This window comes from Cricetulus griseus, assembly GCF_003668045.3.
Source record: "Cricetulus griseus strain 17A/GY chromosome 1 unlocalized genomic scaffold, alternate assembly CriGri-PICRH-1.0 chr1_1, whole genome shotgun sequence".
Taxonomy (NCBI): domain Eukaryota; kingdom Metazoa; phylum Chordata; class Mammalia; order Rodentia; family Cricetidae; genus Cricetulus; species Cricetulus griseus.
The window spans coordinates 89,087,871-89,114,268 of record NW_023276807.1 but is presented as its reverse complement, the minus strand read 5'-3'; the positions used below and the strand labels follow the sequence as shown (position 1 = coordinate 89,114,268).

General features: G+C 40.2%; 1 protein-coding gene across 1 annotated transcript in view; it reads left to right on the top strand.

Annotated features, from left to right (window-relative positions):
* Positions 1 to 26,398, top strand: part of Ppp3r1 (protein phosphatase 3 regulatory subunit B, alpha) — a 43,510-nt gene that overhangs the window by 12,041 nt on the left and 5,071 nt on the right. Inside the window, exons 2-5 of the mRNA XM_027388078.2 lie at positions 9,923 to 9,962; positions 23,161 to 23,337; positions 24,123 to 24,182; positions 24,582 to 24,766. Of these exons, the coding sequence (XP_027243879.1) occupies positions 9,923 to 9,962; positions 23,161 to 23,337; positions 24,123 to 24,182; positions 24,582 to 24,766 (462 nt within the window). The remainder of the gene's footprint in view (positions 1 to 9,922; positions 9,963 to 23,160; positions 23,338 to 24,122; positions 24,183 to 24,581; positions 24,767 to 26,398) is intronic.

Below are 26,398 nucleotides of genomic sequence, written 5' to 3'. Positions count from 1 at the left end.
TGATGTTCTAAACAAAGCTCACTGATTACTGATGAGCTTATAAGAGGTGAAAACTGTCTCTGACCATCAGTGTCTTCGCTGTATATGGCATATGGCTGTTCATTCCCCTGTGGTCAGCCTCATCACTAAAATGCTAGAAACAAGATGAGTGTGACAGGCATGTAGTAAGTTTGATGGTGAGAGTATTATTAATGTTATAGTTGTTTGGGAAACAGTATATCAGATGTTAAAGATAGAATCACTGTGTGGTCTGTGAATGCCATTTTACATGCGTTATTCTTATGTTCCTTAGAAAAGAATCAGTATGATATCTGGACATGGTGGTGCATGTCTGTAATGTAAGTAAGCTCTTAGGAGGATGGGCAGGTTTGTGGATTTGAGGCCAACTTGATCAAGACCATCACAGAAAACCAAAAAAAAGAATCAGTATATTTCTCTTTATTGTTGAACAATTTTGTTATATCAGATATGTCACTTTTTATATTATTGGTCGGGCCCTCCCTCCCTTCTCTCTTTCATGTTGTTTGAATAAAAAGCTGATTTGGCTTGGGCCTTAGTTTGTTGGCTAATAGATTATTTTTCATTCTCCTGCAAAATAATTTCTATTGGATTTTACTTTTTATTTCTTCTAATTCCTTTTATCATCTGCCTTCTGGATATCACAAGTTTTCCATTCAGAATTTAAGTGCCTATCCTACAGTGTCCTCCTGATTTCAGCTGTCCCTTGATTGTAGTGGCCCCCTGAGCTTTAGTGTTCTTTGGCTCTCCTGTCTTTGTGCTTCAGCTCTTGGTGGCCATTAGTCAGTGTGGTTTCTCACCACCTGGCCTTCTATGAGTACTTCATTATTTTTTCTGCTGGAGACCACTTTTTCAATTGCAATAACTGAAGATTATTTCTGATAATTGAAGAAAATTTCTAGTTTGGGATTTGATATATGTGTGGTTTACATAAAATTAGAATCTACTACCAAGTTACCTTTATAGCCTACAGGAAGTTGTTAGACAATACAGTTTCGTGTCACAGTATTTTCCATTTTTTTCACTCATCTTGTCCCTTTGCCTCAGTTAGCTCATGCTGTCTGCGGTCATGCTTGCGTGGTTGTGACTTTTGTGTTAGACATTCAGCTTTGCTATGCCAGCTTAGCTCCTGGGGTATGTGTTCTCAGTGCTTGAATAGCTTCGTGTTTCTCTTGTATAATGCATATAAACTTGTGTTTTGTGATATATTGGAACAGAGCTGAGATTTTTATAATTAAAGTTACCATACCAAGTCTTAAATATTATGATGGTATTTTCAAACTGTTGCAGTGATTTTTCTTTCTCCTTCACCCCCCACCCCCCACTTCTCTCACCTCTTTTCCTCTTTTGTATCTCATGTATCCTTTTACTCTACCCTGCCCCCACCACCCAAGGCTTCCTCCTTGCCCAATTTTCCCTCTTGGTCTTTTTTTCTAGTTTTTTTAGACTTTAACCCCACATCCATGTATACTTTACAGACTAGGATCTGCATATGAGAGATTACATGCCATTTGTCATTCTGAACTTCAGTTGCCTTGGTTAGTATTAATTATAATTTTCTGATCCATCCATTTTCCTGAAAAATGTCATGACCTTATTTTAACATAATATATTAAATACATAAATATACAAATAAATGAAAATATATACCATGTTTTCTTTGTCCATTCATCTGTGATGAACTCTTCTAGCTTGAATGCACAAATATCTCCATGATAGTGTAAGGATACATTTGGGGATATGCTGAGGAATGGTCATGAGATAGTTCTGTTTTTAATTTTTTGAGCTGCCTTCATACTGACCTTAACATTGTACTGGTTTGCACTCCGCCAGCAGTGGATAAGGGTGAACTCACATCCTTGCCAACATTTGTTGTTAGGTTTCTTGATTTGAGCCATTTTTAACAGGGTGAGGTGGTATCTCAAAATGATTTTAGTTTACATTTCCCAGATGAATAGGGATGTTGAACAATTTAAAAAATAGGTACTGGTCACTTGTGGGGTTTTCTTTGTGGATTTTCTTTTGGGGGTGTTTATGCTTTTAATTAGTGCATTGTTGATTTGGTGTTTAATTTTTGTGGCTCTTTTAAAGTTCTATATATGAACTGTCTGCCTGGAGTGTGGTTACTGATGCTCTTCTCTGTCCTGTTGTTGTCTGTTCTGCTGTTAGTTTCCTTAGCCTTTAGAACCCAGACTTTCGTGGAGTTCCTTCTGCTGATTATGGGGGCTAGTTCCTATGCTGTTGGGAAGTTCTTGCCTAAACCGGTAGTTTAAAGGGCATTCCCTGTGTGTTCTATTAGCCATGTCAGCTTTTTAGGTAATAAGGTCTTTGATCAACATTGAGTAGGTGAAAAGATACTACCTAGTTTCATTCTTCTGTCTTGATAGTCAGTTTCCAGCACCATTTGTTGAATAATCTTTTTTCCACTGCATGTTTTGACACCTTTCTCAACAACTAGGTGTAGGCATAGCCTTGTTTCTTTTAGAGTCTTGTATTCTGTTCCACTGGTCTTGTCTGTTTTTATGCCAGTATCAGGATTTCTTTGTGACTGTAGCTCTTGTGTAGTTTGAGATCAGGTGTTATGATACCTCCAGCTGTGCTGTTTTTCTTAGCTCCATATGAATTTTTGGACTTTTTTTTTCTAGTTCTCTGAATAATGACATTGCATTTTAATGGACATTACATTGTGACTGGATTACTTTGGACTGTATTTTATAATATTTACTATCAGTCCAGGAGCAAGGAAGTTCTTTCTGTTGTCCAGTTTGTTGTCTTGGTTTTCTTTTTCAATGCATTGAAACTTTTCATTGTAGAGGTCTTTCACTTCTTGGTTAGGTTTATCCCTAGGCACTTTATTTTGGCGGGAGCTATTATGAATGAGATATTTTTCCTGATTTCTTTCTCTGAGTTTATTGCTTGTATATTTGAAGGTTTCTGACTTATATATTGATTTTTGTGTTTTGCAACTTTTCTGAAAGTGTTTGTTCTGAGAATTTTTTGTTGGATCTATAGGGTCTTTTAACAGAATTACCTCATCTACAAATAGGGACAGTTTGATTTATATTTTTATCCCTTTTGTATGTTTCTCCTCCTTGTTGCTGTAGTTAAGGTTTTGGGCACTTTACTGAGTAAGGGAGGCGAGTGGTTTCAGAGGAAATCCCTTCGTTCTCCTCCATTTATGGTATCAGCCATTGGCTTGTTGCGTAGATCCTTTGTTATTTTCAGGTATGTTCCATCTATTCCTCATGCCTTCAGGACTTTTTATCATGACAGTTGTTAAACTTTGTCCAGTACCTTTTGTGCATCCATTGTGATGATTACGTGGTAACGGTTCTAACTTTATATATTGTATTACATTTATTGATTTGCATATGTTGAGCCAACCTTTCATTTCTGGGATGAAGTCCACTCGGTCATGATGTATGATCATTTTAATGTGTACTTGAACTCAGTTTGCAAATATTTTGTTGAAAATCTTTGCATCTCTGTTCAGGGAAATGGATCTGTGGTTTCCTGTTTTTTGTTCTCTTTATTTGGTTTTGGTTTTGGGATGGTACTGTTTTTTGTGAAACTAATTTGAAAGTGTTCTTCCTTTTGTATTTTGTGCCAACAAACCAAGGAATATTGGTATTGTGGTTTTATTAGCAACAAAAAATAGTTCAAATTTTTGTATCTTTGTGTACTTGCTTCTTAAGCTGTCTACTTGAAGGATGGCTTGGAGGGTGAGTGAGAATATGAATGTGGAGTCTCTTACCTAGGATCCAGCAATATAAATGGTATTTCACTTTTTTTCAGTTAACTTTAGAGTGTTTCTTAGGTCTATTAGCTCATTATTCTACTTTTTGAATGTCTTCATGTAGGTCTAATTTAGAGGTAATTAAATTTTCAGTTAATACATTTGAGGCATCAGAAGGATTTTAGGACATTAAGATTTCCTTTGGAGAGCAACACCATTGTTAGGATATGTCACATGGGAGGGGCCAGTAGGGTGTGTCTGTGTGAACTCTGGAAGGTTTTCTTATATAAAAGCTTTTGCTACATCTGACAATACTCACTGTGTAGCTTATATGTTTGGATTGTGTTCTTAAATCTTGTCACTTAAGTCTTGTGCAGCAATTCCCTGCAGTATACTGGTTACTTTGTAAAACACCACTTTGGATATAGTACCACACCTCCACACCCCCCTTTGAGTTTAAGGTTGAGGTTTCATTTCCTGGACAAATTGAGGGTTGACACAAAGAAGAAAGACCTATTTGCCAGTGGATGGTTGAAAGTTAGTTCATCCATAGTAGTTTGGCAGTCAAGATTCTGACTTCATACTTGTGAAGGCATATTTCAGGGTTAGAATATGTAAGTATGTTCTTGTATCCTGCACTAAAGCACATAGTGAACAAAGTAGGCATTGCTACTGAGGAGCTTGAAGTGTACTGATATTCTTTAACAGGAAAACCCAGAAAATGTCATCTCTTTGTATGGCTAGTAAATAAGAATGTATGTGAGGATTGCAGAAAGGCTCAGAGGTTAGAGGCTCTTACTGCTTCTTCAGAGGACTTAGATTTGATTCCTAGCACCCACATGACAGTTAACATCCATCTGTGACTCCAGAGCCTGGGAACCTATGGCCTTCTTTTGGCCTATGAGGGTACCAGACATGCATATGGAACACAGGCATACTTGCAAGCAAAACACCCATACACATTTTTACAAAGGTAAACATGATTATGTTAGACTAGGTCAGCAAGCCATTTTGAAAATTTAGTCTCCTAAGGTCATTTTAAAGGCACTTGGCAGGGAGGAGGGGAATTGATAATGTGGGTCATTTCTTGTTGTCTAGCAATCCACATAGTTTACAGTTACTGATCAAATTCAGTTTGTGCTGTTCTTATAATATGATTCATAGAAAATCTACAATGAAAAGAAATTGGGAATTATTGTCCCCATTATTACCCTTAACCTCTTCCTGATTAAACTTTTTCCTTACTTGTTTATAATGCTATTATATGGAGCCTTGTCATAGATTATATATTAATAGAATATATAAGCACATGTTCTAAAAAAATTACAGAATAATACAGTTTATGGTAGAGCCATGGTAGACTGTTGAAACTTTTACCATAGCACCATGTTCAGTTGGTTTGTGTTTTCTTGTTGTTTTGAAATAGTCTAATGTAGGTGAGGCTGCCCTTGGACTGCTGATCTTCCTGGCTCTCCCTTCCAGTTGTTGGTATGCTAGGATTATAGACATAAGCCAAAACTCCCATCTTCCTATTTCCTTTATTTTAGTTTCTTTTTCTCATTTAATTGTTTTGCAGAAGACAAATTCCTCTTCAAATTCTTTAAATTTTGGTTGCCGCTCTTTGTTATTGATGTTTCAGTTTTAATTTTACTTTATTGTTACTGTTTTGAGACAGAGTCTCACTGTGTAGCCTTGGCTATTCTGGAACTTGATATATAGACCAGGTTGGTAGCAAACTCACAGACATCCAGCTGCCTCTGTCTCAGTTGCTGGCGTTAAAGTTGTGTGCCACTTTGCTTACCCTTCCTCCCCCTTTTTAGTTTTGAGAAACTTGCCTCAGCTCTGTTTCTTAGGCCGGCTTTGCTAATAGGGCTAAGTGATCTCCTTGACTCAGCTTCCTGAGTACTGGAACTACAGGCAAAAATTCCCTGTCCACTGAGTTTGGATTGATGTGATGTGGTGTATGTATATGTCCTTTGGGTGGGCAAACATGTATATGTTGATAATTTCAGTTTTCAAAGTTGTAAAGTTTTATCTCTAGTGACAGTCTTTCCTCTGAGCCTAGGATCTGTACGTTCTTGACAGACAGACATGTGTGCGCACACATACACTCAACACATACCGATATCCACAGACTTATTACAGTCTTAAAGGTATATGTTGGAGGAAAAGTATTGAGAACATATATAGTTTATACTTGATCATGCCTACCACATTGTATTTTATGTGTGCAGTTTTCCTTACAAGTAGTTCTGTTAAAGAGTATTAATGGTAGACTCTTGTCTTTACATACCGAAAAAAATTAACATTATTAGTACTTCAGTTTAATCAGATATAAATTTCTGTAAAAGTTAAACTCAGTATCATGAAAGAAGAATCAGATATGCTAGGAACTGATCATTGTATAAAAACATAAAGTATGAATAAATTCGATTAAAATTAGAGATTTAAAGTGGTTCTTTCCAAAAGGAGGCTAGGCTAGTGCCTTGGAGAAAAATCACTGATTCCTGACCTTAGGATGGAAAGTATAATGTGATATAAAGTATAAAATGTGCAGGAGGACACAGGAACCAACTCATTGGCTATATTTGAAGTGATTTAAGCATTAGATTTGATAACATTGATAAATGATTATAGTTCACTTTCATGAAGTCCACAAGTCCATGCCAAGCATGGTTTTGCACTTTATTTTTTTTAATAATTTTTAAAGATTTTTAAAATACTTTATTCACCTTTATTTTATGTGCATTGGTGTAAGGATGCCAGATCACCTGGAACTGGAGTTACAGACAGGTGTGAGCTGCTATGTGGGTGCTGGGAATAGAACCTGGATCCTCTGGAAAAGCAGCCAGTGCTCTTAACCTCTGAGTCATCTCTCCAGCCCCCTTGTACGGCTTTAATCACAGCATTTGTCAGCAGAGGCAGGTGGATCTCTGAGTTCAAGGTTAACCTGGGCTGCAGAGTGAGTTCCAGACCAGCTCCAACTACACAGTGAGACCCTGTCTCAAGAAAGAAAAAGGAAAACCCTTAATAGAAAACAAGTCATGTTGGAAGAATGATAAAATTAGAAAATTGCCACATGACAGTTGTATCAGTTACTATTATTCAGAAGCACCCATGGCTTAAAATACCACACATTTATAACTTCGGTGTCTGCTGTGCTTAGCTTTATTGTGTCTCAGAAAATTGGAATCAGGGTGTCTGGGGCACAAGGTCTCAAGTGATGGTTTGGTTGAGACTCTGACCTACACCAGTTGGCTGGGAGCAGTTAGTTCCTTGGCTGTTGTTGGTTGAAGGCCCCTTCAGTTCCTTGCCACACAACCAAAGTCTACAAGGTGAAAAATGTAAGACTATCAGCAGAATAGAATCTGCAGTAATTTATAATCTAATTACAGAATTAATTTTAATCATTTCTTAGTTTTACATCAAATTCTGTTAAAAGCAGACTGCACAAGTGGAGGATAATACACAATTTTATGACCATCTTAAAATCTGCTAGCATGATAATGAACACAATACAGTTGACTCAGATATTGTGTGTAGTTGTTAAAGTAACTGGATGAAATTTTAAGTAGTAGTTTAGGTATTTACCTAGTCTGAAAATAACTCCCTGCAAGGTTTACCCACTAAACACCCAAAAGGAGAGACACTGTGCCCTTGGTGGGGAAACTGAAGGTGCTTTTAGTTTTTAGTTTCATGTATTTCAGGCTAGCTTGTGAGTTCCTGATCTTCCTGCCTCCAGTTCCCAAGTGGTAGGTTTCAGGCCTTTGCCACCATGCTTGCCTCTAAAAGGACACATCCTAAGTGATTACATTTAACACTGTCAGTACTAGACGTGGTCATTTTTGCCTCCTGGCTAGCCCCCTCCCCCAGGGTGTAGTGCCGAGGATCAGACCCTTCATTATCTCTGTTTGTGGGACCTGGGAGGAGACATTGACCCCTTCTGAAGAGGTGAAGGTAAACAAGTGGAGGGTAAAAAGATCTGGAAGAAGTAAAACTAACTGTTCAGCTGAAAAGCACTGCAGAAGACAGGACAATTACCAGCTCTATTCCAGGGTTTGTGTTTGTTTATTTTTTAAATTAAATAGTACTGTTTTAGGGTTTCTGCCACTATGATGAAACACCATGACCAGAAGCAACTTGGAGAAGGAAGGGTTTATTTTGCTTACACTTCCAGGTCAGTCCATTGTTCAAAGAAGTAAGGACTGGAACTCAAGTTGGGAACCTGAAAGCAGAAACTAAAGCAGAGAACATGGAGGAATACTGCCTAGGCTTCTCTTCATGGCTTGCTCATCTGCTTTCTTCACCCCAGGACCACCCACAAAGGGCTTGCATTGCCCCCAGTGGGCTAGACCCTCTCATATCAATCATTGATCAAGAAAATGCCCAATAGACTTGCCTACGAGCCATCTGATGGGGGCATTTTCTCTGTTGGGTTTCCTTTTCCCAGATGGACTCCAGGTTTGTGTCAAGTTGACAAAGGAGGTGAGACAACCCCCATCCCACAAAAAACGGGACAGTGTCGTGTAATCCAGGCTAGCCTTGAACTCATGTAGTCAATGGGGATCACCTTTGACTTCCCTTCTCCCTTTATCTGCTGACTGCTGGGATCACAGATTCTTCATTGTCAGATGTGGAATTTTGTGCTTTTTTTTTTTTTTTTTTTTTTTTGTATTTTGTTTTGTTTCTTTAGAGTGCTTGCTTGTTTCATTCCACTCTCAAGTCATTTGGAATTAGCTTACTTGATTTTAAAAATCCTTCTTTAGGGTAAGCTCAGAACAGCCATTTAATTCATGGCTAATGCAGGCATCTTAAGGACCGTTCTTGGGTTCTGTGTGTCTTGAGATCTGCCCATCCCTCTTGGCATCATGGCACATTCCCAGTTTTGGGAGCACCAGAGATTGTTTAGCCCTCTGCTAGGTCTTTCCTTGGCTTTGGGTGTGTGTCCTTCTAATGCAGCTGAAGATGAGGGAGATCCCAGGTTGCTGGATCCAGGTCTCTGGATCTTCCGCCTCTGGCTGGGACTTGTCATGTCCCTGTTGGCCCTTTTCTATCAGTGATTGCTGGTCATCTCTGAGGCACTGCTCCTTGTAGTCTCCTCATGTACTGATTTATACTAGTCTCACACTTGGTGGGACATTACTCCTTGGAGGGCAGATATTATTGATTTTCTTTGATTTGATTGGTTTTTGACTATTGAATGCTGGCTGTTGTGATTCACACCTTTAATTCCTGTACGTGTTAGGCAGAAGTAGACAGGGTTGCATAGTAAGACTCTGTCACATACAATTCATCTTGTACACCAAGCAAGAGGATTTTTTTTTTTAAGAACTTTATCATCAAGTTTTCTTGTACAGTGCTTGAATTCTGCAAGCTTTCTTGCTGTGTAAGTTTAAAACATGTTAGCTTTAGGAAACCCAGGTCTGTATGTTTTCTAGAACTTTTTCTCCTCTGACATAGGGAAAATACATAAATTAGGGGACAGAATGACTTCTTACATAAGGAAATACTGGGAAGTAATTTTAAATGGCTGGCCGTTTTATATTGGGCTTCATGTCCCTGTTAGCATCTCACTAATATTTCAGTTGTACAGGTTTTGGAAAATTATGTTTTACTGAATGTATTATTGATAGCAAGGTTTTTTTTTTCTTATTGGTTCATTTTGCAGTCTCATTAAACTTTAAAAAAGCAGAAATGACAGGAATGTTTTCACTCTGAGCTTTTTATCAAAATAAGCTCATTAGCCCGATGTGTTGGCACAGGCCTGTAATCTCAGTATTGGGGCTGCGGAAGGAGATTCAGGAGTTAAAGCATGCCTGAGTCTTGGAATAGTGTCTCAGAGAAAAACAAAAAAACAAAAAACTAAGTTCATCCAGCAAGACAGGTGAGTGCATTGACAGTCTCTAACATGGGGAGTTTTGTGTGTATGGTATTAAAAACACTTGAACTATATTTTAATCAAATGCTTGCATAAGTCTTAATGAGAACTTACTCTTTGTCTACCATATTGCTTAATATGTTTTCTTACCAGTTAAAAAGTATAGGTTATAATTCCAAACATAAGTTCAGGGCTCATTTACCTGTTTTGTCACATTGAAAATGTTGCTTAATATTCCAATGACAATTGTGTGGATCTCATAACTAATTGATTCTTTCTTCCTCCCCCAGGGAAATGAGGCGAGTTACCCTTTGGAAATGTGCTCACACTGTAAGTTGAATATAATTGCAACAACCATTTATTTTACTTATAAGTGTGTGTGTGTGTGCGCGTGCGTGCGTGCGTGCGTTACATCTCTGTGATGTGTACTTAGTTTATATCAAATGTAGCCCACATTTAAAATGGAGAACATATGGATCAGATACTCTTTTGTTACCAGAATAGGGAATTAGAACAAAAAACAGATTTTATGATTAATACCTGCACAGTGTTGTAAATATAGGTTATAAACCCCCAAATCTCTGTGACCTAAGTTCACAGAGGGTTCTTTACGGTTTCAGTGGTGGCTTTTTTTTTTTTTTTTTTTTTTTTTTTTTTTTTTTTTTCCTGTTTGTTGATCTAAGGATCTGGATCTGGACTTCTTTATTTTGTAATGTTAATAGTTGTACTCAGTATTCCCAAAGTCATTTGGGAAATGGGATTGCAAGACCATGAAAGCAGGTGTTTTGTGGGATAGAACTTATCACATAGTCCAATTAGCTATCACATGGACTGGAGAGTAGCTCCTTCTGTATGTTTAGGAAGGAGAAAAAGATTTATTAGATTTATATTTTTCAGTGTTTTAGATCTGGGTGGAATGGGGCGGGTGACTATCTGAAAAGTAGCAGATTTCTAGAGTGAAAGGCAATTGTCAAAGCCTTCAGATACTGTAACTGTTTCTTTATAAGTTTGGGGATTTTTAAAACAATTAATTGCATTTTGCTTACTTCTACATATATAAGTGAAGTGGGGGTTATGTATGTGCTACAGTCTCATGTGGAGATCAGAGAACAACCTGTAAGGGTTGGTTTTAGTCTTTGCATCTTACTGAACCAAAGGATCCAGCTAGAGGTATGTTATTAGGTGAGGCAGCAAGCACCTTTACCGGCTGAGCAATTTTTGCCAGCCCCTTATTTCTTATATACTTATTTATGAATTTATGAGACGAATTCTCACTGTGCAGCCTTGTCTGTCTATCTATCTATTTATGGGACAGTTTCTTACAGCTCACTCTCTCTATATATAATCTATCATCTATCTGTATCTGACAGGCTCTCACCATGTGGCCCTACTTGTTTATTATTTATTCTTTCATTTATTTGACAGGCTCTCATTGTGTGACCCCATTTATTTATTTGTTTGTTTGTTCATTTGATGGACTTGTTTAACGGGCTCTCATGGTGCGAACTTATTTATTTATGAATGGTATGGTTTCTCACTGTGTAGCCTTACTTGTTTGTTTGTGGGACAAGTTCTCTCTATGCAGCCCTATTTATTTATTCAATCATGTGTTTATTTATAAGATAGGTACTCACTATAGCTATATTATTTGTTTCATCCATTCATGGGACAGGTTCTCACCGTGGAGCCCCATTCATTCATTCATTTTTGGGACAGGTTCTCACTGTAGTCTTGTTTGTTTGTTTGTTTATTCATGGGACAGACTCTCACTGGCTAGTCTAGAACTTTTAATGTAGATCAGCCTGGTCTTGAACTCACAGAGATCTGTTTGCCTTTGCTCCTAGAGTGCTGGGATTAAAAGTATACACTAGTCAGTGTTCTGCTGTTGTGAAGAGACACCATAGCACGGCAGCTCTTATAAAAGAAAGCATTTAACTGGGGCTCAATTACAGTTTCAGAAGTTTAGTCCATCATCATGGAGGGGGAGCATGGTGGCATGCAAGCAGATATGTTGCTGGATAAGTGGCTGAGTGTTATACGTCCAGATCCACAGTCATCTGGAGGAGAAAGAGCCTCTGGGCCTGGCTTGTCTTTCTGAAACCTTAAAGCCCATCTATAATGGGAAATTACCAATATGGAGTCAGGTAGAAATATAAGGGTATTTAATAGGGAAAAGCCTTACTTACAGAGCGACCTAGCCAGCCGGCGTGGCAGCAGTCTGTACAGCAAGTACCAAAGTGAAACCGAAAAAGAAAACGAAGTATCACGAAGTATCGCTCTACATCACCCTGACCACGCCCTCGCAAGCGTGGTTAGGCACACCTGTAGCCAGCCCCTAAGTAGGCATGGCTACAGCTTCCCCTACACCCATCACTGTAGTGAAACACTTTATCCAACAAGGCCGGACCTCCTAATCCTTTCAAATAGTGTCACTGTCCTGTGACCAAGCATTTAAACCTATGGGGCCATTCCTGTTCATAACACCACGTCATGTCTGGCTATTTTAGTCTTGTGTGTTTACAGTGTGTGTGTGTGTGTGTGTGTGTGTGTGTGTGTGTGTGTGTGTGTGTGTGTGTAAGTTAGAAGACAACTCTGGAGGCAGTTCTCTCCTGTTTTTATGGGAGTTCCAGGGATTGAGCCCAGGTCCCCTTAAGCCCCTTCACCCTCTGAGCCATTTTGCCAGCCCAGGTCTTAATTTTATATACATGTTAGATGGAAGCTTACTATTTGAAGGACTGGATGTTAATTGGTTTACTTGAACAGTATGGTGTAGTAAAAATTTCGAAACTACTTAGATCACTTCTGTCTGGCCACAATGCTGGTGGTGACCTAAGAATAGGCTGCTCTGTGGTTCTCTGTTCATGTTGATGGCCTTTAAGATACTTGAGATTTTACCTCCACATCTTCTGTCTCAGTGTAATTGCTGTTAATCCTTGGGGTTTAGAAATGAAATCTTCAAAAATGTTTGATGTGTAGCACAACATTCTCCTTGCTGTCTATGTCATTGATAGTGTAATATTTAGAAATAAAAGTCATGTGACTCATGTACTTTGTCATACTATTTCTTTTTTTCTCTTTAGATTATTTTCTTCCTTTTTTAAAAAAGATTTATTTATTTTGTATATATAGTGTACTGTCTGAACTCCAGAAGAGGGCACCAGATCTGATTACAGATGGTTGTGTGCCACCATGTGGTTGCTGGGAATTCAACTCAGGAAGGGCCTCTGGAAGAACAGTCAGTGCTCTCAACTTCTGAGCCATCTCTCCATTCCCTTCATACTGTTTCTATACATTAGGGTTCCATTACATGAGTCCTATTGTTTACACACCCTTTCCCCCAATCTTTACATTGTGTTTTCTGTTGTGTCTGAGCAACGTCATTCCCTCAGTTGCTTTTGGCATTGTTTTTTTTTTTTTTTTTTTTTTTTTATTAGTAATCCCTTTCGTAAGCACCATCACTGATACAGTGTTTTCCAGTTACAGTAGGTCTGTTAGTGTGGAAAGTAGAGTTTCAGTTTACATTGGTTAGCATAATTCAGACCATGCCATGGTATTTAGAAACTTTAAAATTAGCAAGTACATATCAGAGTCTTTGGCAGTCAGTGTTGTCAGTGTTTCTTTGTTTCTGCCACAGATAGAGTTGTGTGAGGTTTGGAAGGTAAAATGACCTGGAGCTTGTTCTGTTTTTACTGAAGGATTCTAGTGTGGTTTGTACAATTGTGTTTGTGCATTGTTCTGGAGCCAGAAGGTTAACATTAAGTTTGTAGCTTCCTGATTTTTTAGGGTAGGCAATACTTGATTTGATAGTGTAGGTCCCATAGTGTGGCTTATAAATGTTTTAAAAGTTTAATGCAGTCTCTCCAGACATCTCTTTTTCTCTCCCATCTTCTCTCCCTTTCCTTCCATTTTGTCTTCTTTTCATTAAAAATCAATGCCTAGACCTAGGTATGGTGGCATACATCTGTAATTCGGCATTTGGAGGCTGAGGAAGGAGGGTTGTCATGAGTTGGAGGCCAGTCTAGAATATATAATGAAACTGTCTCAAAAAACAAAAGCTTGTGGTCTGTCAACTAACTCATTTGATTGAGCTGTCTGTAGTAGAACCCTGGGAGCACAGTAGTTTGAGGGAAGGTGTTTACAGGTTGTGCACTCCCAGGGGAATGGAGCAGTGACTGACCTGGCTGGGTGAAGAGAAGTACGGAAGGTTCCAGCCTTACCTACTATAGAAAAGAAAAGAACAGATGTGTGTGTAATGTGTTTCTTTTGGCAGATAAAGTGCTCTCTAAGAGAAAACATTAGTAACATCAAACTGCTATTCCAGAAACATTGGGCATCAAGAATGAAGACCATGAATCCCTGTGTGGGCTGAGGACTTGGTATCAGAGAAATAAATGAAAGAGAGACTTGGTAATTCTTGTTTTATGGACTAGTGGTGACCAGGTCTCTCATGTGAAAGGGAGCTTCTCCTGAAAGTAAGTAAGCGTGTGTGTGTGTGTGTGTGTGTGTGTGTGTGTGTGTGTGTGTGTGTGTGTGTGTGTGTGTGTGTGTGTGTGTGTGTGGTGTCTCTGGAATTGCATTGGAGACCTTGGTAGGTTAAGATAGTTTGAAGCTTCGGTTCCAGCAGAAGTAGCCCTGCCGTTCATTTTGTGTGACTTTGATCCTCTTGCTTTGCCCTGAGTTGTAACTTGGGTTTTGTGGTGTTAAACTCACTTTTCTCAGTTTAAATTCATTTGTACCCTTGGTTTTTTTCAGTGTTCTGGAGCCAGTGTGAACTTTTGTTTTGCTGTGTCCCCGCCCTAGTGACCTGCAACTGTGTATATTGTCCTTAAGTTCCTTTGATTCAGCCTCCCATGGACACTCAGCTCATGGACTTGTGCCACCACATCTAGCTTAGGAATTCTTGGCTTTTTGGCAGACCAGACTGGCCTCAGACTCACCGAGATGGCCCAGCCTTTGCTTCCCAGGTGCACCACCATAACTGGCACCTATTAATATTTTGAGGAGAGAATTGTAGCTTAATTTTAGAAAAATTAATGGAAGATTAGACTTACAGCTTCAGTAAGTTTTGAAAATTGATTTTGAAGGGACCGGCTCCCCACTTCGGCAGCCATAACAGCCTAACACGTGCTTGCCTGACCTTGCCTTGGTCACTAGGAGGTCAGATGCCTGCCTCATGGCAAGGAACCAATCAGAAGTTAGCTGATGGTGCTATGCTTTACAGCTCTGGGTGTGCTTTAAGGACAAGTGCACAGCAATGATGTGCAGAGCATAGCAACCGCCCTGGGAGGACCTATGGGCCATAACAACCAGTTGACCAATCAACACAGGGCAAGTCCTCCAAGCCTGGAGACACACCAATACTGAGCCTGTGTGTACCCCCAGACACTCCCCTTATGCTGCCCTATAAGATCTCTGTCTCATGGCTTCTCTGGGTCTTTCCCCAGCCATCTGCCATGGTGGATAGATGAAAGACCAGAGCTAATGGGGTTAGCTCTTTAAACAACTGCAATAAAGCCTCTTGCTGTTTGCATCAAGTCCTCCCCTCCGCCAGGTGATTGGGGTCACTTCGGTCCTGGGTCAAAATCCTGGGGGCCTGAGCCATGGGGGGTGGGGGGAGTGGGGGGTGTCTTTCAATTTCATACCATGCTGCTTAATCATTTAGCCCCTAATCAACAGAATTGAAGATGATAGACACAATGAAATTTTATATAATAGAACAGATTTTACAAAGAATTTGAATATTTGTCCAATAAAATTATTCAGTGGTTACTGTGTAATTAACAGGAATTCACTAAGTAGGAGTAATTATTTCTTTATATGTATTTTGTTTTTCAAGGCAAGGTTTCTTAGTGTAGCCTTGACTGTCCTGGAATTCACTCTGTAGACTGGCCTTGAACTCACAGAGATCTGCCTGCTTTTGCCTCCTGAGTGCTAGGATTAAAGGAGTCTACCACCACTGCCCAGCCTGAGTAATTTTCCTAATAGCATTTTCTCCCTCTAAAGCAGCAGCAGCAGCAGCAGCAGCTTTCTTTCAGTTTGCATTGCCCCAAGAGAAGGTTTCCAGAGGAAAACAGAACATGTTAAGACATATTTTTAGCTGGAGAAGTGTAAAGTATAAACTAATGGAGTTTCAGTGGAACATTGAGTGAAGAGGCAGAGTGCAAACATAGAAGGGTGTTACAGATTGAATATAGACAGGCAGGAAGCTCTAAGGATAAAGTGTGTTGATGTAGGTTTGTGAACAACATTAAAACTGAAAGGTAGTCTTGTGACAGTTTGTCAAGGGCTCTTAAACATTCTCAGGTAAGCCACTCAGTGCTGCTTTATATCTTTAATCCTAGCATTTTGGAGGCAGAGGCATGTGGATCTCTTGTGATAAAGGCCAGCTAGTGCTATATAGTGGGAACCTGTCGTTGCCCCAGCATGTCTCAGCCCCAAACCACAGAAGCCACGAGGTCCAGCCTGAGTTGGGGAGCGTGGACTTGGAAATTCCTAGTGACCCAACGGCGATAAAGATCAAACATAGGCATCTTGTCATCTTTAGAGAGCTCTCAGTTCCATGCTGCTAAACTGGAGTCTCTTCTTTATTCATCATCTACCTGGCTGTAATCTAACCATTCTTTCCTGACCCTGAGACCATTTCTCTTTCATTTCCCAAGACCCTATCAGCAGATCTCTCTCAACTGTCCTTGCCAGATACCGCCTCTCTGTCCTCACTTGTTAAGTATACCTAGCCCTCTGCCCTGGTGCAGGCCTATTCAAATGCTTAGTTCTGTAGAGATGCAAACTAGGGGACATTCTCCACTCAGGCTACGCCATTCAACAGCAAATCAGCTAGCATCTGCAATACAATTGTAGACCAGAGCTCCCAGTTACTGGAACCAGAGGTTTGGACCTTGAGAAATTCTCTAATGGAATTTTCCTGGCTCCCACAGGAACTTGTCTCAAAAAATAAAATAAGAAGACCATGACACTTTATTTGTGCTAGAGAGATGGCTTGGCAATTAAGAGCACATATTGTTCTTTTGGAAGATTGGAGTTAATTACCAATATCCAAACCAGGCAGTCATAACTGCCTTTAATTAACTCCAGATTCAGGGCTTCCTTACCTCTGGCCTCCCTGGGCACGTATACACAGACATACACTTAAACAGAAGGAAGGGAAGGAGGTGAGAGAAGACAGGCAAGATGCTACAGTTTTTAAGTTGAAGCCTTGACCCTAAACAAAGTTGTTCAGTATGCTAAAGGAAGAGCAGCAATAATTGTTATGTTTTTATTTAAAAAAGGAAAAGAGAAAGCTTTAAGATGAGACATGTTGACTAGCTTATTATACGGGCTTGGCAGAGTAGGGAGACTAAGAGAGAAGAGGAACAGGGGTAATGGCTGACCGCCCTGGCCGGTCGCCATAGAGGCAGAGAGAGTGCATAGGTGAGAGAGAGCCAAGAAGAAACAGAGGAGAGTAGAGACGAAGCAGAGAGCGAGAAGCAGGAAAGTTGGGGCTTTTAAAGGGAAGATTGTGCATGTGCACTGAGGTTCCACACATGTCCAGAGTCATCCTGGGTGATGTGGTGATGACGTAGCACGTTTTCTTGCACATGCCCTGAGTATTGTCAGGGGGCGGGGTCTGTCTCTCTTTAAAGAGGTAGAGCCGATCAGTGTCAAAGCCTGAACCTTTCAATAATTGCTTCCAAAAAACAAAGTAGATCAAGAAAAAGGAGGCCAAGAGACAGACAGTACAATATATATGGAGATCTGATTATGTTGGAGCCTTAAGGGACAGGGAGCTTCCCTTTTAAACATGGAGAAAGTAACTTTAGAGTGAGGAAGAGAAGAAAGGAGAGAGAAAGGAGAAGAAAGAGACAAACCGAGATGCAGGAGTAGGGGAGTATCAGAGCCTAGAGAAGCTAGGCCCTGGTTAGGACCATAAATGGGGGTTATTGCTACACAAGGTGTGGCCTGATCCTAGGCTGTGGGATTTGACCTTCTACAAGTGACTACTGTCTTAGGGGGTAGGCCCATGTTCTAACAGAAGTGAAATCAAGATTGCGTGTTATGTGTTATTTTGCCCAGCCACAACTTTGTGTTCTGTTTTTAAACAAACCTTGTTGCTGCTTGCATAAGCCCCTCATACATTCTTTTCTTTAGTCCCAAGTTATTTTGATAATTAGCTTATATTGAAAGACTTAAAAATTAGCAAAGAAATATAGCCCAGAAACTGATCAAGGCTACTACTATGACTTAGTGCCTGGAATTTACCAGCCACCAGCAAATTACTCCCTTACAAGGCCATAAGATAACTGGGTACCAAGAATTCCCAGATGGCCACCCTCCCTGAGGGGCTCATGAAGGAAACAGATTGCCCCACTGGCCAATGTGTCAATAATTAACAATTAAGGGTCCCTGTGAAACAAAGAGAAAGCTACCATTAGTTAGCACATCCTGAGGTCTGCAAGTTTTACAACTGGTGGGGTCAGGAGGCTATCTGATTCCCAGGCCTCCCCTCAAAACAAAGGGCTTCCTAGGAACCCATGACTCATGGGTTCAACGGGACAGAGTCTCTGAGGCCCCTCCCTAAGCTTATGATTTTTGCCTTTAAAAACGCCTGTGCCTGGGGGACAGGGCTGCTCTCTAGCCTGCATGCTGGCAGAGCCTGTTTGTACAAACGTCCACCTTTCATTAAAGCCTCTTGCTGTTTGCATCAAGTTTCTGCCTCCTCAAGGTGATTGGGGTGGCCGAAGTCCTGGGAAAAGATTCTGGAGGCCTGAGCTTGGCGCGGGCGGGCAGGGGTGGGGGTGGGGGTGGTCTTACAATACGTCTGTACTTTGATTAGGATGGGATTGGACAAACCCGTTTCTTAGAAGCAGTGGAAGGAGGTGAGGAAAAAGAAAACATGACCAAGTAGACAGAGGCAAAGACTATATTGTAGTCTCACACATAGACACACAAACATATCAAATTGCTCATGGAGGCTGACAGCTATACCAGGGGATAAATGGGATTATGTGAAATCAACAGCATTAGGAAAATAAATTACCAAGAAAGTCAGAACACATTACACAACCATCATCTTAAAGTTGGCATGCTCTGAGAACAACTTAACCTAAATAAAATCAGAAGGTGAGGTGTGGTGTGCCCGTGTCAGGCTGATGAATAGAGGGAACTGTCCTTGCAAATGGACATTTAAGAAAGCCAGAGATGCCTGAAGTCCCTTAGCAGATCTCAAAGGGTCCAGATCCAATTGGGGAAGTTTCCAGCAGGGTTTTTGTCCAGGAAATAGAGGTTGTATCAGATCTCCTCTCCCAAAGAAGATGTAGCAGTGTCTTCTTCAATTCAGAACTTTTTCTTTTCTTAGTGGTTCCTAAAGAAGGGAGGAGAGAGTGATGAGGCAAAGCCAGAGAACAGAGAAGAGGGCTGAGTAAGCTGGAGTCCTCAGAACTTACTTCAGTTCTAGCAGTTCTAGGATTTACCTCCTGTTCCTTAATGTTTCTTTTCCTCCTCAAATTTGATAATTCTCTAAACACTTGAATTTCTCTTAAACTAGTACTTTCTTAATTTCTTGGTTGCTTTTAAACTCCTGTTAGATTGGCTGTTTTTCATCTTTTGATTGCCTACAGTAGGAACTTGTAGTATATAAGAAATAAAAGAATAGACTGTTCAGGAGTATCATCTATCCCCCTTTTCCCCAAATACTTGCAACTTTCCAGGCAGAGTAACTATAAAATATAATAAAGTCAGCTACTAATTAGCTTCCCTCCCAGCAAATGCTTCCTCTACTGAAGTTTTGTTTCCTATTTTAGACTTTAACCCCCCTTCTATCCTAAAAAACTACAGCCGTTTATGAGAGCTGATGGGATTGTTTGGATTATATTTCTGTGCTGCTAACAAGAGTGGTTTCCTTGCTCTTACCCTGAGGTATTTAGTTCCTCCCTTGATATACTAGAAGTTTTAACTCATAATGTTGGGATGTCATGAAGCAGCCCAATATCTAAAAGATTACCCTTAAGTGTATCTTCTCGGCACAAGTGGAAGTTTTTTCCAATTTAAGTAGGAAGTAAGCTGCCTCAGGGCTTCACTTTGAGGACATTGAATGTCCTAGGAAATCCCCTTGACACCTGAACCCTATAGGACTGTCCTTCTGTTTCTATGCTCAGTTGCTCAGAGAAGTTCTATACTAGAAGTAGCTGGGTCACAGGAAGCAGAAGAGACAAACAAATACTAAGCTAGAAGAGTGGTAGGAGAAAAGACAGAAAGATGGCAGACAAAGGCTGAGACTAACACTCTGAAGTGAGGGTCATCTAACAACCTGTTTAGAATAAATGCCAGGCTGTTCACCAAAGAGGAGTTCCAGGCCACAGGAAGAACTCCTCATTTACCTGGGAAGGCAGCACAGAGTTCTGGGTGCATGCATGCATGGTACTAGGTGCTGATTAGTGAGTGACTCTTTGTGAAAGTAGATAAACTTTTGAGTCACTGTGGGATTGCAGAATCACTCTGTAAATCACAGCTCTGACTCCAGTGGAAATATAGCTTGTTCTTTATTCTCTACACAAATACAACTGACTATAGTATATAGTTCAGGAACAGAGAAGTGGGTTATACTGAATAACTCAGTCACCATTAAATTCTTTCTTGATGGCTGTAGAATGAATGAAATTTATAAATGAAATTAATGTATTTAACCAAATATGTTGATGAGAATATGTGGTGGATGGGTTACAGTGAAGTAGAGAAACCTTTGCTGTAGGTTCAGAGGCTATCCTTTAACATTCTTAGCTTTTGGGTCACTGGAAGCCAATGGTCTGCTAAGTTAGTATACCCCAAACCTAATGGTCAGTAGGGTGTTAGGTCAGGTACAGAGGTTAAAGGTTAAAGTTATTAAGGAAACCAAGATCTAAGATAATTTAGACTGTATTTGGAACACACTGAAAGTACATAATCATGAAATTTTGATCAGTTCCTTTGAAGAACTCTTCAGCCTGTGTGTGGCATTTAGTTTAAATTTAATAGGTAAGCTTTCTCAGCTGTAAAGAAAAGATACTCTGCACTCAGGAGGCAGAGCCAAGCAGATCTCTGAGCTCAAGGGTAGCCTAGTCTGCATAGCAAGTTCCAGGCCAGCCATGGCTACATAGTGAGGCCTTGCTTCAGAAAAAATCCTTCTGTTTTGAAAGAAAAGATAATCTTTTCAAAGCTGTCCTTAAAAAAGTGGGAAAACAACATGCTTACAGTGTTTTGAAACAGTGAAAAAATGTAAAATATTGAAGTTTCTTTTTCTTTTTTAAAGTGAAAGACCTCAGAAGAGGTACTTTCGTAGAAGGAGACCCGCACCCAGGAATCAGCGAAACCACGAACTTTGGATGCAAAAGCAAGAGGTTTTATTGATGGCGCGTGTACCCGGGGACTTGGCTTCTGTTAGGCCAAGCCCCGAGCCAAGGGAGAGGGGTCCTTATATAGCTAAAAGCACAGTGCAGAAGTGAAAAGCATAGTTACAGGGATTCTATTGGACAATTTAATGAGGTACAGAGTTATTTTAGGTCAGTATATTCTCAAGGTCTGCACCTGGTACAACAGACCCAATTCCCCCCTCCGCGTCCAGATGGCTGACCTTGGGACGGAGGTTCCCCATCGGGCGGGGGGGGGGGGGTCCTCTCCCCGCTCCAGCCCCAGCCCGGGGGCGCGGCGCCAGGCTGGCGGGTGGGCCTGGGTCGCGGCCCCGCCTGGGTGAACCGGCTTGGGAGGGAGCCAGCCGCCAGGCGTGTGTGTGTGTGGGTGCGCGCATACGGGAGTGTCACTGAGAGAGAACCAGCCAGGGGGCGGGGTCTTTCAAAAGGAGGAGTGGAATGTTTGGTGGAAGGTAGTAGTATCAGATGTGGAAATGTATGCTTCAGGACTTAGGCACACTATTGATCTGTGACTGCTAAATACTCAATGTGGTAACAGGATGAGTTTGAACTGTTTTAAAGCTGTCTGCATGGGTAGTAGTAGATTGGTAAAAACTGGCCTTTCAAAAAGTGAAATCCTGTTTGATGTGTTACCTTGCAGCACATCTTATCCATTGCCAACAGTGGGAGGCAATGCATTAAGAGAACTCTTTTCCTTTTTTTGAATTTGTATTCTCTGATCTTGATTTCAAACACTTTTTTTCTTTTTTGTCCTCCACCCCTAAACACTATTCATGGCTTTTCCTTCCAAGTCTGCTTTAAACTAGGTAATTAGGGGCAGATGCTACACTTTTGAAATGAGAGTTTTGGTCTTCCTAGATGAGATATAGTGTGTGTGTGTGTGTGTGTGTGTGTGTGTGTGTGTGTGTGTGTGTGTGTGTGATAAATATTCTCATATTCTCTCTCCCTCTTCTTCCTCTCTCTCTCCCTCCTCCCTCCCTCCCAGTACTCTGAGGAATGCTGGGCAATGCGATAAGCTTTAACTCCCAGCTCCCGTGGTGAACACCGTGTTCTGCAGTGTACTCTGTTGCAGGAGCCTAAAACATAATTTAACAAATTACATGATGTGTTCCACTCTTTATCACAAAACAAGCTTGGAGAATTAGGTGGTTTTGCTCAGCTGTCAATTTCTGTATGTTAGATGAGGCTCATCTGTGATGTCTGTTGGATTTGATAGATTGTGTGCATTCCTATGGACCGGTTGGTATTTTATCCCATCTGTAAGTCTTGAAGTATCTGTACTGGGAGACATCTCCATAAATCCATAGAGTTTCATGTTTTCCTGACATTCTTCTCCCCCTTTTGAACTGTGATAGACATCAGTGCTATCCCGTGACTGTGTGGTCTTTACTTTAGTACCATAGGTAATTTTTGCAGTATCCATTTTAATGTTTTTATATTTTAAATGTACACTTTAATTTTAAGTTTCTGCAATGAGTATCATGTGTATATGTCACAAACATGGATTCATGTATGTCTGTGCACCACGTAAGTTCCTCGTACTCCCAGAGACCAGCACAGGGCATCAGATCCCAGAACTGGAGTTACAGGTGGTTGTGAACTACTGTGGGGCTGGTAATTGAACCTTCGTCCTCTGGAAGTACTAGCAGGCAGTACTCTTAAGTATTGGGCCATCTCTCTACCCTCTGCTTTTCTTTAGAAGTACTGAAAACCGAGTATTGATGAGAGAAGTAAAAGCAATATTGTAGTTGCTTATACTTGGAAAGTATTTTAAAAAACCTGAAAGGATATTCAAAAAACCCACATAAACTCCCCCGAAGGCAACTGGATGTTGCTAGCTAAAATGAGTGGGAAACTTTGGATTTTTAATCATGAGTTATTAAACATAAATTATACTTTAAAATTAAAATAAAGGTACCATGTGCAGAGCAGAAACCGATTGAACCTATATCACAGACTTCCGTGGTCACCTTGGGAAAGCCTTGTCACCCAGGATAGCTGGCTGCCTAGCAACCATAGGTTATAGCAGGAGCAAACAGAAATGGAACCGAGTGAAAACATTTATTGTGCTTACAGCTTCTTAGATCAAATTGGAAGTTAAAATCTTACTCCTTTTGGTTTGCTTTTAGTTGATGCTGATGAAATCAAAAGGCTAGGAAAGAGATTCAAGAAGCTTGATTTGGACAATTCCGGTTCTTTGAGCGTGGAAGAGTTCATGTCTCTGCCTGAGTTACAACAGAACCCTTTAGTACAGCGGGTAATAGACATATTCGACACAGATGGGAACGGAGAAGTAGACTTCAAAGGTAATGAAGGCCATTTTGTTTTTTAAAGTTAGTCTTAGAGCACCCTACATAAGAATGAAACTAGATTTTTTTTTAAGAGTCTCTAGTTTTAGTGATTTTATAATTACAGTTTATGCTAAAACTTAAAAATCTGTTACATAGGTTTAATTATCCTTTACTTTTTGCTTCATAGAGTGTAATCTACCACAAAAAGGGACATTTAATACTTCCTCTGTTTTAAGAAAGTCGTTTTCACTCAGTGACAGCTTTTTAAAGAATGAGACCTGTACTAGTCACGGTTTTGGTAGCCCATGCCTGCTTTGTTTCAGCTTAACACCAAGGAATCTTTCATGCAAGTCTATTGACTGGTATCATTTTACATTTGATCTTATGCTTTTAAATACACATTTAACTAGTATTTTCAGTGTTCTTGTTTTGTTTGCTTATGAATCATTGTTTACCAGATAGTTATTTTCCTAGAGCTTTCCTACAGTGAATTTGCATGTTTTGGAATGGAAACCTAAGTGCTTTTTGAGTGTCAGTAGCTCACAGACCTTAATACATACTTCAAATTGATTAATCCTGAAAACTCAAAGTTAGAAGTTCAAATGAAGAAAATGAAATCTTGTGTTTGGAGGCTTTAAAATTGATGTTGATTTTTGGCACTTTTTTTTGTTATTGTTTTTCAAGGCAAGTCTCTTCAGTATTGCTTTTAATGTTTTGTACAAGAAATAGCCCTTTGAGTGATGCTTTTCTTTATAAAAATTTAAAGTTGTGATTTGTAAACTTTTTCAACTTTTATTTAGAATTCATTGAAGGAGTCTCTCAGTTCAGTGTCAAAGGCGATAAGGAACAGAAGTTGAGGTGTAAGTATTTTTCTCTTAAACTGCCACTGTTACATTTTAGACTTCTAAAATATTTTAAGACTTATTTCTTAGTCATAGAAGCTTTACATTCTGAAGAAAAGCACTTACGATGTTTGCAGCTAGTATATTTGAATAATGTGCTGTTTTTAGTGGTATACCTGAGAACGGGCATATCACCTGCTGTAAGTTGTGTTGGTTATTTTGTCTGGGTAGTCTACACTCCATAGCTCAACTCTCTAATCAGTTAATGATAAGTCAAACTGTGTATGTAGCTTCTGTGTTTTAAACGTGTCATCTTCATAGACAATTGTAGGTGATATTTGGCAGTATTGCTTTTCATTTAAAATATTTGTGTTTGCCTTAATTGCATTGATTTCCTCCCCCCTCCCTTTTTTTTAGTTGCTTTCCGTATCTATGACATGGATAAAGATGGCTATATTTCCAATGGGGAACTCTTCCAGGTGTTGAAGATGATGGTGGGGAACAACCTGAAAGATACGCAGTTACAGCAGATTGTAGACAAAACCATAATAAATGCGGATAAGGATGGAGATGGAAGAATATCCTTTGAGGAATTCTGTGCTGTAAGTGAAAAGGCTGATTCTTCTATTAAGTGTGTTTTAAAGCCTTTAAAAGACAGTTTACTAGACAATTTTGTAATCATGTGTTGATTTGAAATTCTGTTTCATCTAATTGCTTCACATTCAAGTTTTAGAATGTGTTGTTTTAACTGCTAGTTAACAGATACTGTTCTCAAGAATTAGTATTAGTATTCATGAATAGTCTCTGATAAAATGCTACAGGAATGGTAGTGGTGTGGATAGATATATATGTGGAGGCTGGAGGTCAGCACCAACTGTCTGCCTCATACGCTGACCTTATCGTTAAAACTCTTCTCCTACTGAAGCTGAAGCTCACTATTTCTGCTAGGTTAGCTGGCCAGCAAGTCCCAGGGACTTCCTGTCGTCTCACCATTGCTGGCATTACAAATGCTTGCTACCAGCCTGGCAGTGGTGGCACGCACCCTTAATCTCAGTACTTGGGAGGCAGAGGTGGTGGATCTCTGTGAGTTTGAATCCAGCCTGGTCCACAGAGTGATTTCCAGAACAGGCAGAGAAACCCTGTCTTGGACACCCCCCTCCACCCTGCCAAAAAAAAAAAGCCAAAACAACAAATATATGCTAGCACACCACACCCAGCTTTTTTATGTGTACTCTAACACAGGTCTTCATGCTCTCATGACAAGCTTTTTATGCCAACTTAGCCTCCCCATGCTACCAGTAACTTACTGGATGATAGCCCTAGAAATTACAAGTGGGGTATTTTTAAGGTTTGCCTAAAAGTAACCATTGAGCTGAGAATGAAGTTCAGTTGGCGAGCACTTGCCTACCACCATGCATGTGACCCCAGGTCAGTGCCCACCCTGTATTGTAAGTAACAACAGTATGTTTGAAAATGCTTTGGTGGTGGAACTAGAGCAATGGCTTAGCAGTAAAGCACCGGCTGAGCTTCCTGAGAACCCAGGTTCAGTTCCCAGTACCCACATGATGGTTCACTCCTGTCTGTAACTCTGGTGCTAGGGCTTCTGACACCCCCACACAGCCACACATGCAGGCAAAACACTAATGAACATAAAATAAAAATAAATTATATTTCAAAAGAAGAAAATGCTTCAGTTGAAAAACAGTCCTTTGTTCATTAATTTTAACCTATACCACCAGAAACTGTGTCATGAGGACCATAGAAATGGGAAAAGAGCCCTGTTCATCCTCAGCTTGGGTGCTCTACAGTTTGCCCAGTGGTTTATACCCTCTTCTTCTAAGCTGTTGATGAAGGAGTAGTTCTTCCATTCTGGAACAAAGGCTCTGTGTGGAGTAGAGTCTCACAGTTACTGTGAGTTATAGGAAATGTAACTCGAGGCAGAACCTTTCATTTCTAGATCCAAGGATTTGGTGCCACTTAGCTTTCCTGCGGCTTGTCTTCTATACCACTGTACTTAGCATACAGTATCTTTAATTATAAACTAAAGGTAGAGAGTGGAGAAGCTTCTAGAGTGGAAGCAGAGAAATGCATTTTTGAGAATGTTGTTAGTCACTTGTAGATACTTATCTAGGATGGTCTTCTTCTCCAGATTTAAATTTAAATTCCACAAGGAGTGTTTCAGTGGCTTGGTGGGTAAAGGTGCTGCTAGTGACTTACTTGTTGGGAGGGGAGAG